Source organism: Mytilus galloprovincialis, chromosome 2 (assembly GCF_965363235.1).
Source record: "Mytilus galloprovincialis chromosome 2, xbMytGall1.hap1.1, whole genome shotgun sequence".
Classification (NCBI taxonomy): domain Eukaryota; kingdom Metazoa; phylum Mollusca; class Bivalvia; order Mytilida; family Mytilidae; genus Mytilus; species Mytilus galloprovincialis.
In genome coordinates this window covers 91909593-91929756 of record NC_134839.1, presented here as the reverse complement: position 1 = coordinate 91929756, position 20164 = coordinate 91909593, and the positions used below count along the sequence as shown (strand labels likewise).

At 32.1% G+C, this 20164-nt stretch overlaps 1 protein-coding gene across 5 annotated transcripts in view; it reads left to right on the top strand.

Annotated features, from left to right (window-relative positions):
• The window catches only part of LOC143064862 (histone deacetylase 4-like), a 131418-nt gene that overhangs the window by 30540 nt on the left and 80714 nt on the right, over window positions 1-20164 (top strand). The window contains exon 1 of one of the 5 annotated variants that reach the window (XM_076238022.1): window positions 4868-4902. The exons of 3 other annotated variants lie outside the window; for them this stretch is intronic. Coding sequence is in view for 1 of the 2 variants with exons in the window: in XM_076238020.1 (XP_076094135.1) it covers window positions 10224-10260 (37 nt within the window). In the remaining variant the exon portion in view is untranslated. Of the gene's footprint in view, window positions 1-4867; window positions 4903-9581; window positions 10261-20164 lie in introns of those variants that run through there. One more of the 5 variants, XM_076238020.1, reaches the window with a different exon arrangement.

Genomic DNA, 20164 nt, shown 5'->3' with positions numbered 1-20164 from the left:
ACCAATACTATCACATAACTGTTAACCTTTTGTGTCTGAGGGTTGATATATTTTGATATTTTCTGTTCAAAATGCAGTTTAGGTGCATGTTTTATGGTGTTGTAACATGAATCTGAAATTCATATACCATGAAAGGTATATTTAACAGTCAATTGCATTTTCATTGTCAAAGCTATCCAAAGTTCACTCAAAATTAAAATTTTAATTAAATTTGCATTGAAGAAAATAAGAATGGAAACAATCTGATTACAAAACAAGTTTGCAGTGCATGTAGACTTCTTGGGAAAGTAATTAAATGTAAAGTATACATGCAAATAAGGAAAGACATTAAGAAAATATAGATCAAATTTACAAAGAAAATATACTGCTATTGAATTATAGAAACAGTTTTAAGTACACAGTTTTACAATGTTTGATTTTAATTCTTTTTTATAAGTACAATACATCAGAATTGATGTTTATATTTTGTCTTTTATACAAATATTAGTTTTTAGTTATGGAGTACGTACCAGTTAAAAGTGCACATGTCCTTATGTGTTCATAAAAAAGTACACATATTGTGATCTGAATATTCTTATTCGAGATGCAAAATACAGTGTCTATTTGATAATTTAGTAAACAAAGTTATTCAATGTTCTGTTTTTTATTTTTTTGTCTGAAATTTATATCAGAGGGTATAAGCATAAATCAATTTAATTTTCCAAACTTTTATTAAATTGTAGACAATTAGCATACTGTTGATTCATTTATTTCTGGGGAGCAATTTACATAGATTGTGGGAAATAGAATTTTCTAGGATATCTGATTTCATTGTTTTGCCAAAATCTGCATACAAGCCTTTATTTTTTTTACCTTGTTGCATATTTAAATTTGTGGTTCATGTTTTAACCCACAAAATCTACAAACATTGGTATCTCAGGAATAATCATAAATCCACAGTACTGAGGGGCCTGATGGGTCATTTTCGTTCTTCGTGATCGGCAAAATTTTCGGTAATTGTGATCCGTTTTTCTACAGATTTTTTTTTTTATATATTTTCGTGATCCGTGATCATGGAAATTTATTTTCTGTACATCGTGGTTGACAAAAAAATCAACTCGTGAATCGTGATGAGAACCCCCATCAGGCCCCTCAGTACTATACAAAATTGATAACCAAATAGCAAAAATCATAAAAGGACAGTATATTAATAGAATCTAAGTTTAACAATGGCCATATATACATAAAGTCTGGAAGCCAACCTAAATTTATACAAGTTTTTTGTAAAGGGAAAAAAATGTCCATTTATTCCTGTTACATATTCATCATGGTTTATAGGGCTTATCTTAATTACATAGAAGATTTACTAGTGCAAATATTCTATTTTTAGCTTTTCATCAATATTGGTTTGATTGGATAGATTAATGTGTTCTGGGGTTACTTAACATTGATATTGGTTTTATATCACACACATATTACAGGAGGTTAACAGAACCTTAACTGATATCAATGTTATATTCATATGCCTTATTTTCTGTAAACTGTAACCCTTTGATGGACTCCAAAGATGTGTACCTATCAGCAGTATAAACCCAGCTAAAGTGGGTGTTGTATTTAGCAGTATAAACCCAGCTAAAGTGGGTGTTGTATTTAGCAGTATCAACCCAGCTTAAGTGGGTGTTGTATTTAGATGCTATACATTGTATGTAGGACTTGTTTGAATTGGATGTGGGTGGATACCTGAGTTTTAAGTAGGGAAGACTACAACCTACTATGCACATTAAAGAACCTTTGAAAAGACTTAGGAAGCCTGGGTTTCATTGGTTCAATGCGGAATCCTTCAGTGCTAGTCCTAGTCCTTAATGCCTGTTGAACAACCCCCCCTACCACCACCACTTTTGAAAAGACTTTTTGAAGGGAGCCTGGGTTTCCTTGGTTCAATGCAGAATGTCTGCCACTCTATAACATACTCATCATTCAGTGCCACTCCTAGTTCTTAATGCCTGTTGAACAACCCCCCTCCCCCTACCACCACCACTTTTAAAAAGACTTATTGAAGGGAGCCTGGGTTTCCTTGGTTCAATGCAGAATGTCTGCCACTCTATAACATACTCATCATTCAGTGCCACTCCCAGTCCTTAATGCCTGTTGAACAACCCCCTCCCCTACCACCACCACCTTTGAAAAGACTTTTTGAAGGGAGCCTGGGTTTCTTTGGTTCAATGCAGAATGTCTGCCACTCTATAACATACTCATCATTCAGTGCCAGTCCTAGTCCTTAATGCCTGTTGAACAACCCCCCTCCCCTACCACCACCACTTTTAAAAAGACTTATTGAAGGGAGCCTGGGTTTCTTTGGTTCAATGCAGAATTTCTGCCACTCTATAACATACTCATCATTCGGTGCCACTCCCAGTCCTTAATGCCTGTTGAACAACCCCCCCTCCCCTACCACCACCACCTTTGAAAAGACTTATTGAAGGGAGCCTGGGTTTCTTTGGTTCAATGCAGAATGTCTGCCACTCTATAACATACTCATCATTCAGTGCCACTCCCAGTCCTTAATGCCTGTTGAACAACCCCCCTCCCCCTACCACCACCACCTTTGAAAAGACTTATTGAAGGGAGCCTGGGTTTCCTTGGTTCAATGCAGAATGTCTGCCACTCTCCAACATACTCATCATTCAGTGCCAGTCCCAGTCCTTAATGCCTGTTGAACAACCCCCCTCCCCCTACCACCACCACTTTTGAAAAGACTTATTGAAGGGAGCCTGGGTTTCCTTGGTTCAATGCAGAATGTCTGCCACTCTATAACATACTCATCATTCAGTGCCACTCCAAGTCCTTAATGCCTGTTGAACAACCCCCTCCCCCTACCACCACCACTTTTGAAAAGACTTATTGAAGGGAGCCTGGGTTTCTTTGGTTCAATGCAGAATTTCTGCCACTCTATAACATACTCATCATTCAGTGCCACTCCAAGTCCTTAATGCCTGTTGAACAACCCCCTCCCCCTACCACCACCACTTTTGAAAAGACTTATTGAAGGGAGCCTGGGTTTCCTTGGTTCAATGCAGAATTTCTGCCACTCTATAACATACTCATCATTCAGTGCCAGTCCCAGTCCTTAATGCCTGTTGAACAACCCCCTCCCCCTACCACCACCACCTTTGAAAAGACTTATTGAAGGGAGCCTGGGTTTCCTTGGTTCAATACAGAATGTCTGCCAGTCCCAGTCCTTAATGCCTGTTGAACAACAACTACAAAAAAAAAAAACCAACAACACTTTATTTTAAGAGGGTTACACAGTTAGTATATGTATATAAGTCCAGTTTGGACATCATGGTGAATTAAATCAATCAATCAGTTAATCTGAAACCATAAGCACAACATTCATTTCATGTACTCTTATATATAATGGACAGGTTTATATTCATCAGTTCTATGATGTATGAGTACCCAAAATTAAGTTTGATGATATTCCTTATGGCAAGATTTTTCTGATTTCCATTTCCCTGAGAGAAATGTCAGAATCCAATTTCAAAGTATTATTTGGATAGAGAAAATAAGTTCCTTCCATTATATGTCCTAAACAAAACAGGAAATATTGCCTGCTTTGAAAAGCTAAGTCCATTATAAGGATCCTAGCAACAGAATTTTAACTGAATGATATTTTATCAGAATTGTCATGATCAGAGGGACAGACAAGATTTCTCAAAGACCCTGTTAAAAAGATAAGAAAAATAAACAAGATAGGAATCTTTTACACAGTAGACTTTAAACAGAACTCCCATAACACGAAAACACAGTTTTACTAATATTTACATTTTCATTTGAACTTGCATTTAATGTAAAAACATAATCTTTATTTAGGTTATTGGCCTTATAATCTTATTTTAGGGAAACAATGTTATTATAATCATATTAAAGACTAATGTGAACTTGGCTGAACATAAATAAAAGTTTATCCTATTTTAAAACATCAAAGTATTGATGATATATTTGATTAAAGAAAATAGTAAATGCAGTATGAATTTTTGAATAAGCCTTTTCTATTTCTTTTGAGTAAATATCAGAGGCGGATTTAGGCTCCGGGCCCCCCCTTTTTTGGAAAAAATTTGGTTGCTTATATAGGGAATCATTGAAGCGTGACTGGAGCGGGCCCCCTCTTAGGTCAGTCAGTGGGCCCCCACTTATGAAAATTTCTAGATCCGCCACTGAATATGAATAAAAGGAGTAATGGGATATGTGACAATAAGACAACACTAATGACACATGAACCAGAAGACTTCTTGAGGTCACCAGAGGGTCTTTAACAATAGGAAAATGTCTGTATTATGTCTAGAAAAGAAATGATGTAAGATTTACCTTCAATACTAAATTCATAAAATTTAAGGACAAAAAAAATGAAAAACATCTAAACATCTAAACATCTACAGACTTAAGCAAGTGGGACATGGCCATGAAGCCAGTTTTTATGTCCCTGCTATGGCGGAGGGAGCATTAAGTTTTACTCTTGTTAGTCTGTCCGTACTGTCTATCTGTACACCTGTCCATCTGTACAACTGTCCGTCTGGACGTACTGTCCGACCCTACATCTCTAATTTAGTTTCCCCTTCTCTAACTTTGCCTCAACCATACCTTAAAATTAAACAGAAATAAAAACTATGCAAGCATGTCACTTTGAGTGCTTCTCTTTTATAAAAGGGGGTATGGTAGGGGGATGGGTGTGGGTGTGAACTTGCTTACTCGAGGTTATTTTGATTATTCCTGTCTACAACATGTAAACATTTCATATAAATCTTTAAACTTGGTAACCTGCATTGGAATGACTTTTTATCTTATGTTGACTCTTGGGATTGACCTTTCAGTATGTATTAAGTACACTAACATGACTATGTTAACTTAAACTCAGTGTCAAAGGTATGTTTTCATTCAAATTAAACATTTTCAATAATGAAAGTTAATCTTAAAAGAAATTTATAGATAATTAGAAAATATAAAGACACACAAGTAGTTTAGACTTAGAATTTGTCCATTATGAAATGGTGATCCTAAAAGATAAGACATAGACTGTTAGCAATTTCATTACATAAACAGCCGTACAGTTGAAGACCGTACTTAGACCTAGTATAATGGTTTACTTTTACAAATTGTGACTTAGATGGAGAGTTATCTCATTGGCACACATACCACATCTCCTTATTTCTATATAATTCCGACTGTTATTAAACATGAAAATTGCAGGAAAATATAAATGGAAGGGACACATATTTTATTAATAATGTTTTGTTGGTACTTAGACAACACTCCTTTATAATAACCAAGTGTGTGAGGATATGGTATCTGTTTCAATGGTATCTAAATTTCATCAGTCTTTGTAGTTAGCTTTAATCAATGCTGTTAGTTGAGTTTGAATGTTTATATCAGTTTACTTAAACCACAATCTGAAAATGACCTATATAAAAAGCACTATTTTATAAATATATCATTGGGCTTACTTGAAGTTCTCGGAGTCTTTAGAGCCTAAAATGTGTACTGCCTTGCTGTTTAAAACTTAAAATCAGATGATACATGTTTGTTTTCAGTTGCAAAGCTGTTTGCATGCAGACATGTGGTAAACATAATCTGTAAAAGTAATCTGCTATAATTAATTGTTTTTTTATGCCCTCGCCATAGCGGAGGGGGCGTAACTAAGTTTTACCCTTGTCTGTCCGTACTTTTGTGCATCCCCAAACTACCGTAAATGTTATGAAACTTAAACATAATGCTTCTGACCACAAAACACAAATGAAATATGAATTTGGGTAGCGTTGCTTTTATCATTCTAGATGCCCCTTTACAAATGGAAAAAAAGTACTGATTTTTTTGTTCCTATTCTTTTACTTTAAAGTTTGCCTCAAAAAAATGTTTAATCCTTACATCAGTTTGATGACTGTTCAATATGGTTCTATTTCAAACTTAGTTTTCCTGTTTTTCAAAAATAAAAAACAAAAGATTTTTACGGTATCATTCTTAAGAAATTTGGTATGATTAGCATTAAGACAACTAGTTTCAAAAGATTATTAAAATGTTGCCTTTTTTAAACCATGATTGCCTGTTTATCACTTCAATTCTTCCAAAAATATTAAGTTTATGACAACTTCTTAAAACATAACTTTTGTAACAAATTGATTTCTAATTTTAAATTTGAAAGTATAGATCAGCAAATTAGATTAGCTGTCTCACAGCGCTGACCATGCTTTGATTTAGGTTCTGTTTTTAAGTTGATTCTAAAATACAATCATCAGAAGTTAAGTTACCAATCCTATTATATATTGTTTGATATGTTGGTTTGTGTTCTATTATTAACCTCGATAGACTAGGCTCTTTCTACTGGTCTGTATTAAAGAATACATTTTGTCACAAAGTTACCAACTACTCTGGCACTAATTAATTGCACTTCAGGGAACACTTTATGCATTCTTTTACATAATTCTATAGTAAAAATCCATATTAATTTCAATTTTTGTCATTCAATTCTATTTTTGATCATTTATGTAGAAAATGGACTTTTTTCCCCTTTTCATATAAGAATTCACTCAGCGTCCTCTGCTATTCACAATTTGTTAAATTAATGGTTCACCTTTGCAAAACAAATGAAAGTGCTGTACATTTATTCCCATTATCCCTATTATTGCTTTTATATATAGGCACTTTGATTTTAATTCCTGCTGAAAGTGGGAAATATTGATTTTGTCCTGTCAGTTTGCCTTAGTTTCTGTCTGTTTGTCCCCCAAAACTCTGTCAATGTAAAATATACTTTAGGTTATTCTAGTATAAAACAATTTTTGTCAAAATTGCTAGTTGCAGTGTCCAGTTGTTGATAATTCCAATACATATTTTAGATTTTAATAAAATTGCTGTGTATAGGAATCATCTACACATGACACACTATGGGTACATGTTCTGGGAAAATATAAAAAAAAAATACATGAAAAGTGTACAGTAAATGTTCAATAAGAAAAATAATTTTTACATGGTTATTCTTATTTCAATTAATTGTTTGCAGATAACATCTTATTACTAATCCTTATAATCATGGAAAAATAAACTACTTTATCCTTTTTTACACAGTCACTGTATAACTGAGCCCTGTGACTACTAATAAATTATGTCCCAGCTCAGAGCCCTTAACAAAACATAACAATTTGGACAATATTGTACTAATTATTCTTAATGTGATAAAACTTTTTCTGCATTACTGAAATATCAGTATTTGTATATATTAATGTTTTTAATCAAATCTATTTAAAACACCATTGAATTTTTAAAGTGAAATCATCCATAAATATTTTTTTATTAAATGCGTTAGGTCAATAGTTGTTAGTTACAGAAAAGTTAATAACACGCTTCAGGGTCACATTTCATATTTATAGGTATTGATATTAATTTTACGTATATTGTTGTCAACCTGAACAGTCATTGAATAAATTTTTCTTTCAACTAGACTATTGGTTAACTCAATTTAACAAGAGAAAAGTCCCCTGCTAGGATGTATATTTCACATAGATAAATAATTAACCATTGTTAAAAATGTACATGTGTTTTGTACACACAATGAATTGCTCCATTTTTAAATAATCTAAAAAAAGAAATGTAACATTTCATCTGAATGAAAGATGAGATGAAAATGGACTAAAGTATATGACAAGAATGAAGAGCACTCAGTTAAATAGCTGAACCAATTTTGATAGTAGAAATAGTAATAATTCACAAATGTTAGTTATTTGCATTAAACCATCTTTTAGACATCAAGATGGTATTTAAAAATCATTTTGTTCTTAGTTTTTTTGTAGGTCAGGGTAGGGTGGTATGGGGTTATAAATAAAACTACTGTGGATCATTTACTATTGATTCGATACCAATTTTCACGGATTTCATGTGTACAGGGGGACCACATATTTAAATTTTCAACGAAATCCAAATTTTCTAAAGGAATGTATGCAAACTTTGTCAAAACCACAAACTTGAATATTCCTGAATGTGCAAGTTTACCTCAATCAAGGAAAAATTGGTACCTACGGAAATATATGAAGCCACAGTATAACATTCCCTCCTCTTCCTACTTATCTTGATCATATTTGGCTATAATCTATATAACTTATATTTTGTTTATGTTAATTATAGAAAAGGTAACCGTGTACTGTTATCATGTATAGGAAACAAGACTTGTAAATTAAATTTCCTTTTAAAAATGTGACCGCAAACAATTCATGTGATAAACTTTTATGGCTGACCATTGTTGTCAAAGAAAAAGGTGTCCAATATTTTCTGACCATTTCAATAATTTCATGTCACATGCTTGTGATGTATGTGCAAAAATGTTTTTAGAATTACTGACCCTTGTAATGACGAATTCATGACAATCACCCCCAAGAAAACTTTGTTTTTCAACTTGTTTCTGTGTGAACTACATCTAAGAACTATTTCCTCTGGGAATGCACTTCCTCATGTACAAGGTGATAGGACTTGCCGCTAGAAATATGTCACATTTACCACATTTACCATCTTGAAATTATGTGAATAGGTGCGGAAAAATATTAGATTTATAATTTGTAATAAAGTCCCTTTTACTTGATAAATAAATTTGGTGTTTTTACTGTCTTCTGATTGGTTAAAATTATTAGTTTTATTTTCAATGTTGTCAATTTTGATGGCGACACGCCCACTCTGACGTTGTGTATTCATACGCAAACATGTGTGTACGTTGTTATTGTGAATATAAACAATATAAAAAGTTCTTTGAGCCTTATTTTTGATAGAAATTTATTTATAATGAATGGCAATAATTTATTTTGATTTTATTGAACCATTAAACTAATTTTTGACTCTTCACATTTTACATTCAATGTGAAGAGTCAAAAATTAGTTTTATGGTTCAATAAATTCAAAATAGATAATAGCCATTCATTAAATAATATATGAAAATCCCTATAATTTTTCAAAGCCAAATTTTTCAATTATATCGGATGTTGGTGTCCCAAGCTCTTTTGACACTCTGGTACACCACTAACGGCACTTTCCCAACACACCAGTCACAAAACCCAACCATTACAGGAAAAAGGTTACAATTTTACCTATGCAATATATGGCAAATTTCGCGCCAGTTCCACTTATCAATTAAGTTTTGAAGTCAATTTGAGCTGCTGCTGAAGATTATATAAAATATTTGACTTAAACCATGTGCAAATTTAAATCAATTTCTCAGAACGTCAACATATAGGAGAAACCTTCCACTTTAATAAATCTTTACTTCACCTGATTATTTCCTAAAAAATAATATGTTCTACTGATTTCTTAGTTTAATCCATTTTGGCATTTATATATAAGTAAAAAATTAATAAACCACTGAGTATTTCCAATCCAAAATAAAGAGAAAGATAAATAAATTCATTATTTGTTAAATAACTTTCTAATATATGTTTATATGAGCATTGTGTGCAGGAGTGTTCATACACATGTAGTATTTAAATAACAGGGTTATTTGGGTTATAGTTTGATTACAACTGAATGTGAAGGTCATACAATAAGTAGTTTGGGTGTTGATTCATACACAATACTACACCATTTCTATGTGTTTATTACTCGAGGATTATTACAGACTTCTTACAACATATGATGGAGAATACGTAAATATTTGCATCACATTTCAAGGTACACCTGGATTGGTCATTATTTCTGAACATAATAGCTTTTATATAAATGGATATATATTGACTTTTTACAGACAATTGTATAGCATTCATTTACATTTCATGGTGAACTGAAGTCTATATATATTACATTGTTTTGGACTTATTTTCCAATATCAACTATTTATTGAAGTCTTTGACATTTACTCCGAAGATCAGAAACTATAACTCTTGGTTTCATACAATTTTCTTGTCTGCTACATGTGTATTTCAACGTAATTAAGATATATAGAGGATAAAAGTTTTATTTTAGCAGTGATTGGAAGCAGAAAACGTACATGCATTTAAGATCTGTATTCGTTGTATACACAGCAGTAGAAACCTTATATGCAGTCTGATAAACAAGTCTGTCTGATTAAAAAAAAATATTCATCAAAATTGAATGTTTTTCAAATCTTCATTTTGATGCGATTGAATGTGCGATGGTATAAGATTTCTTTCTGAAAAGTGAATTGTTAGTAAATGGATTATTTATAGTGCTCTGAAGTACTCCGACTTAATAAACTATAAATGATGTCGTCAAATGGAGGATTTTTAAACTTCAAATGTAAGTAGATGACTAGTAAGGATAAATATCAGTTTAAGCCTCTGAGTAAGGTTTGATATTCATGATATGTAGCATCATGTAAATATAGATGTAATTAACAATTTATACATAAAAAGTAATATGTAGGAGAAAGGTCAAATGCAGACTAGTGCCATGAATTATCATTTATCATGTTTAAATTCTAGTTGTCAGGTATATATCATAACAGCACATATGATGTAAAAAATAAATATTTTTTAGATACATTTTTGTGAAATATTCCTAGTTTAAAAGAGTAAATTTACTTGAAATAATGATATTTTTTTATGCATATTGATTAAATTTTCAATTATTAAAGAATAAAATGTTAAGTTAGATATTCCACCTTATTTTATAATTAGTGTCCCTTATGTTTTCCAAGTATATTGGTTCTGTTAGCAATCAGTATTTTCTGGAGGGATCTGAGCTTTGAAAAAATGGAACAATTCCGCTACATTTTATATTAATGTTTATTTCTAATCTAGCATAAAACATTCTGACTTTCAAATAACACATTGCTTGATAAATTGTAGCAGTTATTCTGAGTATTAATTTTCTTTCTATGACTGCAGAGCTTATTTTAAGTGAGTGATTATGTTATTAGAGTGTGAAACAATTCAGTCAATGTATTCAGGATGCAGTACTTTTATATGTAGTGATTCATTGATCAGAATTGTTTACCATTGTTGATCGTAACTCTTGGGTATTTGAATATGAATAAACTATAGAAAGATACACACAGATACAGGTATTGTCAGGTGAAAACCAGAGTTAAACTTATAGATATTGCTCTATTTTATTAAAAAAACCTTTTAGTTGTTAGCCATCACTTGAATTGTGTCGTTGTGTAATGTCTATTTTTTTATTTCTAACTTTAAACATGTTATACAAAATTTAAAAAAAAAACAAAGAAAAAAACCAACTGGACCAATATTCGTGAATAAACACCAAACTGAGGGGGTCTTGTTTATAAAATTACATTGATATGCTTGCTGAATTGCTAAAATTGCCATTGTTATTAAGTTAAAAAACTTTAAATATTCAAAGTCATGCTGTGTTAATACATTTGGAGGCTGATACCCTGAATATAGCTTATGAGATCTGAGAATATCATGTAATTGAGACAGCAATCCTATTTTAATACATTGAGATACCATTCATAATCTTAGTCAGTGGAAAAACACTACAGGTATTTAAATCATGCTATCTTATACTTATATGTGGCTATAATTGGAAATAGATAATAGAAAAGTTGCATTGTTTGTCATACATTTTTGTTATTCAAGAATTCTGATATTAAGGTCCAAAAAAAAACCAACAGCAATCACTTTTATCATGTTTAGCATTTGACTTGTCATGCTTGTATGTACATCAACATTTATCCAAAAGACCATTTTATAAGTTAATATTTTTTTTTATTGATAAGATTATGGGTAGTGTTGTACACATAATAGATAAGAAATAGCTGTCATGTAATTTTAAGGTGGAAATTTGTTCATAAATCACTTTTCACGCTAGTGAGCTACAGCAAGTGAAAAGAAATAGGCTTTTTAAGAGGACCAGATTTGTAATGTCAAGTGACACACATTATACATGTTATAAGATAACCATGTATACTACATGTATTATGAAAAAAAAATGAATGTCAGTAGCAAAAAAAAAACCCAATTCAGAACAATCAACCCTTTCTGAATCCAAAAAGCTTCTAACATTCTAAACATTGGAGTTTGCTGATAGTTATTAACTTGAGTAAACAAGTCACAATTACTGTCTTAAGAAAGTGCACATACAGAAACATTCTTTCAGAAGGCTTCTGGATTATTCACCATCTTAAAATAGATATGATGCTTCTTCATGAAAGAAAATATCTCGTGAATTTAATCATAAAATTCAATGGTTCTATTTTTTACCCATTCAATAGATTTTCAAGAAAAGTTTTTTTAGACAATTTTTTTTTATATATGTATGACAAAATGATATTTGTATAGTATTAAGCAACACATAAAATTGTATTGATAGTAATCAAAGTTGTCACACACTTAGCCACAATACCAATTAGTCAGATAAGTACAACTAAAGTACATGTATGTAGATAACTATTGTGTCCTCTGACAATCAAGTTCTAGTTACACATAGGGATCATGTTATTTCTTATTGTCATATCCTTCATTCCAAGTACATGAAGACTCCTAAAGAAATCTGACATAATTCACCAAACTACATATTTTTCTACAGGACCTAAGTTTTTGCACCTGCTAATTTAGTTCTTGATTGGAGTGTTTTGTTGGGTTTCCAATAACAATATATTCAGTTAGCACTGTCTGTTTGTGTCATATTAGCAGCTACACTCACATCTTCATAATGGAAGACTTACTTAAAAAAAAGATATATGATAATTGAAATAGGTAAATTAGTCTATTTTTTGCAAATACTTCGTGAAGGCAGTTCAACAACTTACTACACTCAAAGTCCCACACTCATACATCCATTTGTCTGAAGTAATACATGAAAAGAAAAGTCAGTGAATTACATGTAAATATTTATCACAACTGCCCTGTAGCTATGTTGTAATTAGGTAAATAGTGTAATTATCCTTTTCTTCCCAGATATAAACTCATTGTAGACACATTATTTATAAATATACCATGTACATCATAGAAGAAGATATTGTTCATCTTGAGCATAAAAACAAAAAGAAAGGCATACATTTTGACACCATTATTCATTACATTAAGTATTTAACTGTACATCTAGGGTAATCTAGGTTAAGTACTGGGTAAGAGTGGGGATCAAGAAGCTTTCCATATTTTATATTATTTGGCAATGCTCTTCTGAAACAACAGAATGCTGTTTGTCTCTTAATGTGTAGAGAAGTCATAAGATTTCCTGACATCCTGAGAAGCAAATGATCTAAATATGAATGATGAATTATATATTAACTGGAAAATGAAAATCATTTAAGCACGTCATAGTAAGTATTACTGATGTGTCTCTGAATGGTTTGTAATTGGTATTGTGTATGACAAAAGTTGTATAAGGCTGATACCATTTTATAATATGTACTCAATCAGCTGTGGGACAGGTAACAAAGTACCCCAGAAGCTCATTGTACTCTGCCAAAGGTTCCATGATACATTCCTTGTATTGGATCCATACAAGTTTTAAAATATACTTTTTCAAGAGGTTCAAGATCAATTTTCTCATTACTGCACAAAGATTTCTTATAGCTTATTATGATTTAGAAATATAAGAGGTATTGAACATTACTTAATAAACTTTAAATCATGTGTGTGCTTAAAGAGTACTGGGTATTGAATCGACTGCCAGGTTCAAACTGTAATAGTTCTGAATTATGACGTGCAAACTGTAATAGTTCTGAATTATGACAAAACAGTTGGATTTGTGATAGCTGTTCACTATGGATTATAAACTGAAATGTTTTGGTCTTTACAAAGGCGGATTTAGGGGAGGGGACCCTCTTTTGTCAGAAAAGTCGATTATATTGGGAATCACTGAAGCATGACTTGAACGGGCCCCTCTTAGGCAGTCAAGGGCCCCAACTTACGAAAATTTCTTGATCAGCTACTGTCTTATGTGTAGTTGGTTTCAAGGGGTGAAGTCATAAAACTTTTCTCAGTGCTCGGAGCACAAAAACATGCTTGAAACACAAAATACAGTATTTTGATTGGTTGATTCTTGAGTCTGAGTACAAAAATCATGCTTGAAAGTTTTATGACCACAAGACCAGGTATTCTAGCACTCTTGATCCAAGTTTCTGCACAACTTCACCTATTGACTTTTGGGAGAATAATTTTGGTAACTTGTTTCTCTAAGTTAAAGATTACCTTGCAGTAAGAGTTTATGGGGTATTTGGAGGGCCTGTTGCAGGACAAAATATTTGCTGCTTTTACAAATACCCTCTTTTTCAAGTGGTAGTTCATATTTCCTGCTGTCCATTCTGGTTGACCTACTTTTTAGGAACTATTTTGACAGTTTTGGATATGCATGTGATATTTGTCACTGGAGACTGGACTGTTACATGATAATTGTTAAGCACCCTTTGAATTCTGTTTTTGTGGTTAAAATGTAATATATGTACATAAACAAGTACATGTAGTACCAAAAGTAGACAACCCGACTATGCTGAAATTAGAGTGGTCATTAAAAACCCCCAGAATAATTCAAATCTTATAGGTAAAAATAATGGTTTTAGTCCTGATGAATAACAAGTAGTTACTTATTTTCTGTATCATCTGTATGGGACCCAAATCATAATTAAAAGATTTTAGTACCTCTATTATGAAACCTTGAAATTTTAAATCATTTGTTCAAAATTCAATGTTAAATGATAATACATAAGTTCAACAACATTTTACTCTATAGAGCTCTTAGCTATATTTATCATTCATAGAAATTAATTACATTTTGACGATAATTTTTATTTATAGGATTTTTACTATAATCCTCTCTGTGTTAAGTATGGCGACATATTGCGTTAAGTTTAATATAATGTGCAGTATAGTCTGATCTTTCTGAATAAATCACATATAAAAGAATAATCACATTTCTTAGTGGCAGGGAACGAATACATCTGTAGTTATGAAATGTCAATTGTGACGTCACTAAATCGTTAGACTTTTCAGGTTTAGTGAACCGTACATGTTATATTAAGTTTGTTTTCTTATAAGATTTCCAATTATTATAAGCTAGTTATTTTTATACTGCAACCTTGAGATTGATTCTTTTCTGGGACTACAAAGGTCAACGCTCTGTGTAAACATACTCAAGGACTTCCATTAATACCCGATATTGAAAAGTTCGTCAGGGGATTTGACATAAAAAAAGCTTGTTGATAATTCCAATATTGAACAGACATGAATTATAAGTTATTGAATATGTGGCTGGCGGGGGATTAGAATGGCAAAAAATAGAACCTTTGATTAACAACAATTATAAATCTTTCAGTTAATAGTTCCATGATAATCTAAGATAATCATGATAATATCTTAGTATTTTGATGTTCTTAAATTGTGTTTGAAATAAATTGAAGAAAAATCAGTTTATAAACTTGTCATAGGCTTTATTTGGAAATAAAAATTCTTTTTTTTTCTGCTGATTGTTTGGATGCATTATTTTACTTTATTGGTCATTTGACACTAGAGTTTGATTTCAATCTACTGTTTGGGTTTAAGGTTGGCTATTTGGGGTGTTCAGTTTTAGGTTTAGGGTAAGGGTTACAGTCAGGTATGGGTTAAGGTAGGTCTATAGTAAAAGCTCTTTATGATTTGGGACCCCTAAAGATAATGAAGGCTGTTAAGGTAGGTCTAGTAAAGCTCTTTATGATTTGGAACCCCTAAAGATAATGAAGGCTGTTAAGGTAGGTCCAGTATAAAAGCTCTTTATGATTTGGGACCCTAAAGATAATGAAGGCTGTTAATGTAGGTCTAGAAAAGCTCTTTATGATTTGGGACCCCTAAAGATAATGAAGGCTGTTAAGGTAGGTCTAGTAAAGCTCTTTATGATTTGGGACCCCTAAAGATAATGAAGGCTGTTTAGGTAGGTCTTGTAAAGCTCTTTATGATTTGGGACCGCTAGAGATAATGAAGGGTGTTAAGGTAGGTCTAGTAAAGCTCTTTATGATTTGGGACCCCTAAAGATAATGAAGGCTGTTAATGCTACATGAAATTTTCAAAAAAATATCTGGTGAGTCTTTGAAGCAAGATAATAACTTTTTTTATATTAGAGTTCTAAAATTAACAATCAGATAGATTTATCAAACTTGAATAAAATAAGATGGTATAAAAACATGTACTAAATTAGTTAGAAGAGTGGAATATTTTGGCAACTTTTGTAAATTTTGGCAAAAACAAGGTGTTTGATATAATGTTTTTACCAGTTTCTGTTGGGTTGTCTGTGTATACATATAGATCTCTGTGCTATAAATAGCTGTAGTATTTTGTATGATAGTCTGTAATCATTAAGCCAGAAGTGTTAATGAGAATTTTTTAGGACTGCTTCCTTGTGGAAGGTGATTTGACTGACGTCACAGGAGACTTGACAGAGGTCAAACTACAACACACATACTCTGACCTCCTGTGGTATTCATCTTGGAATGTTAATTATAGTCTAGAAAGTTCAATACTTCTTAACCAATTGTCTTACTTTTTGGTATCCTAAAATAAGATGTTTGTGGCTAAAAACAGTTCTGTTAGTATCAAAATAACAGTCAAGTGAATTGTTATGATAAGTCAGTTTTGATGCTTGATGCATGTTTAATTAGCATTTGGACACATTTAATAGTAGTTAGACAGACACTGCTGTTTATACACTTTTCAGAGGTACTATTCTTATCCTTTTCAGAGGTAAGAAGTGTCAAATGATTTTATACTTGATTTTAGTAATATTTGGTTCTGCTTCAGAAGATAGCATTAATGTATGCATTTCCTTAATAGAGAAAGTTATGTCAGTAGATGATAGTCATATTGTCTTTTAAACAGCAACTCAGGTGAACATGCATTTTTTAGAAGGTTATAAGATCGTAGTGCTGTTGCTAACATTTGGCATCAAGTGTCATTGTTCCTGGCCTATCAAGTTTAGAAAGTATGGCCTGGCTACCAAAATTGCCTGTATGGTAAAAAATAAAACAAAGGTAACATGTCTGCCTGTAGACTTGTCAGAGGCGGATTTAGAGGGGGGCCCAGGAGGCCTGGGCCCCCCCTTTTTTGGGAAAAAATTTGGTTGCTTATATAGGGAATCATTGAAGCGTGACTGGAGCGGGCCCCCTCTTAGGTCAGTCAGTGGGCCCCCACTTATGAAAAATTCTGGATCCGCCACTGCTTGTTATGTAGCAAATTGAAAAGTCCAGCTGAGTGTCAATCTAGTTAACATCTGGATTTATTCTCAGATCACATGAAACATTTTCCTTTTCTGTAATATGAGCCACTGGACATTAAACACCAATACTTCCATTCTTAATTAATATTTTCCAGGGTTACTTATTTGACATTGTGATTTCATTCAAGTTTATAGAATTTTCATCCTGTTCCACAACATATCTCAAAATAACAAAAACATTAGAAAATGTAGAACTATATGGACTCCCCTTAAATATTAACCTTTTATCACAAAGTTTTTAATATAAAGATAGAGCTCATTAAATGTTATGCAAACAAGTATATTTGTGGATACCAAAATAGATATAGATTTAAGGGGTTGACCTATTAGTGTTCTAAAATAGACTAATGATATGCCAATGTAAACATGATAAGTCAGAACATGGTTACATTGTAGTGGTGAGCCACATTTGTACTTTAATGTTTGGAAATGGTATGTTGATCTTATAGTGATAGAATATTTTAGTGATAATAATGTGAACATCAAGATTAGGTAATGCATTTTGTTTTCCTTATGTTTTGTATTGTAATATTTAAACGTGGAAAGTTTTTTTAGCAAGGGGATATTATTGAAATCAGTAAATTGTTGAGGTTTATAGTATTTGGTTTTCACATAACAAAATTGTGACTTTTATTTGTTATAGGGCAGGCGAATGGAGATATGCAGCATCATATTCCTTTTCTCTTAGATCCTTTAACAGAAATCAACCATGAATGGAAATGTTTTGTTACTTTTGTCTATTTTATATGCATAAGTATCTTATTCTTCATTTAACTCTCATATTTTATAAGGGAAAGTATTGCTTAATCTCCTATATGTTTGAGCAGAAAATAGCCAGGTTCATCAATGGTGTTGTGTTGAGGGGGCCTTGGTGGCAGAGTGGTCTAAGTAGTTACTACTGTAATCACTAGCCAGTCAACACTGAGGTTGTGAGTTTAAACCCTGCTTGTGAGGGTGCACTGGACTCCAGTCTTAATTGACTATGATTGTCAGTTTTCCTATCAAAGGTCAGTGGTTTTCTCCAAGCACTCCGGCCTCCTCCACCAATAAAAACTGGCCACCAGGAAATAGCCTAAATGCGGTGCTTAAAAGTGGCATTAAAACACCAAAAATCAAAAATCAAATCAATGGTGTTGGGGATTCATTTCTTCAATATTTGCAGCATGGCCTATTTCAGCACAAAATGCTAGACAATTCTACCTTATTCAACAAACCCATTGACGATACAAATTTTTTAAGCAGGTATATAAGAAGAAATATTCAATAAAACATAATTTAATTTAAACTCAGTTTGATTATAAGAATAAATCACATCTTTTATTTTTGTAAAATGAGTAATAGGTTTTACGCTGTAGTAAAAGTACAAATAATTCAATTCTGAAATTTAAAAAGAGAAATCTAAAATAAACCCAGCTAATTAGATAATTTGGTCATGCATAATGAAAATTGCCAACAGTAATTTAATAGGAGTAAATAATTCCAGTTGTCTAGAAGGCTTGTGGAGGATATGCTCCATTGTCCATGATTCATTGCATAGTTTGATTGATGTACCGTAGTCTGTATTTGTTTATCCAAATGAAAAAGTAATACTAAGTTCCATATCCTTTTATGCTTCAAGTACACAGGACACTTAAGGTGTTGTAATTTTCTTTATAGGCCTACTAAATAAAGAAATGATTTAACATTTTAGATATTTATATTTAGTATTGGAAGACAACAGGATGCCATCTAAATCAAAATAGAATAGTACCCCACACAAAGCATGCTGGTATTGATCTTTTAGTAATTCTGTAATGAACAACTATAAATAACTTGCTCTGATAACAGTAAAAGGATCCAATTATATCATAGAGAATTAATAAAAATATCCCTGCTGTAAAAAACTTGTTTTGTTCCTTGCAAGATTATTATTGATGAATTCGTGATTTAATGGGCTTGTTTTTAGAATATTGTCGATACTTGAGGATTATAAATAGATTTGGCAATATTTGATAGGAATTTTTGGAATTTTTCTGTAGTTTTCATGTGTTGACTTCAGCTAGCTATAGGTTCTATTTGTAGAATCATCATGTTTAGAAACAGGATAATAGAAGTCATGCAGTATCTTTTGCACTTATTAACCTATTTTAAAAAATTGCTTGATTAAAATTAAGATTTAAATAAGATTTGTTTTGTCATATAAATTGAAATTCAATCAAATGTGTTTACTTTTTAATTTTGATGTAAAGACTGGGGGTAGGGATTAGAACACAACACAACAGTATACAATACACCTTTTGTCCTAAGCTGGGAAAAATTGTGACGGTTCAGACTATCATAACACTAACCATGCTAGATTGTATAGATTTTCATTTTGTACTAGCCAAATTATTTTTTGTTTATACATGTATGATACAGGAGTCAGTTTCACCAAAAAAATTACGACTAAGATTTGTCTTAAGTATACTGAATTGTTTATGACTTACGATCAATCTTAATCGTAAGTGTTTTTGTGAAACCGACCCCAGATTTTGATACCTTTGAGAAAAAGTTTCAAGCTCATATTTTCTTTTGTAATAAACAAAAATTTATATATTTTGAAAAAGAGATTTTTGTCTTGCCTAGACAGAGTCAAAAAGCAAGACTAAAGGTACGCTGTTCCTGCATCAGTGTCAATAGATATATAAAGAAGATTTGATATGAGTGCTCAGAATGAGACAAATTTCCATCCAAGTCACAATTTGTAATAGTAAACCAACATTACGGTCCTCAACACAGAGCCTAAATTTAAGGCTCACACCAAACAACAAGCTATAAAGGACCCCAGAAGTGACTAGTGTAAAACCATACAAATATGAACAACAACATTCTAATCTAAATAAAAAACCGAAACGAGAAACACTTATGAACCACATCAATAAACAACAAACTCTGAACAACAGGTTCCTGTAAGCATGAGTTAGGGATTAGGTCAATTTACAGTGGCAGTACAGTACCACAGTATTAAATCTGA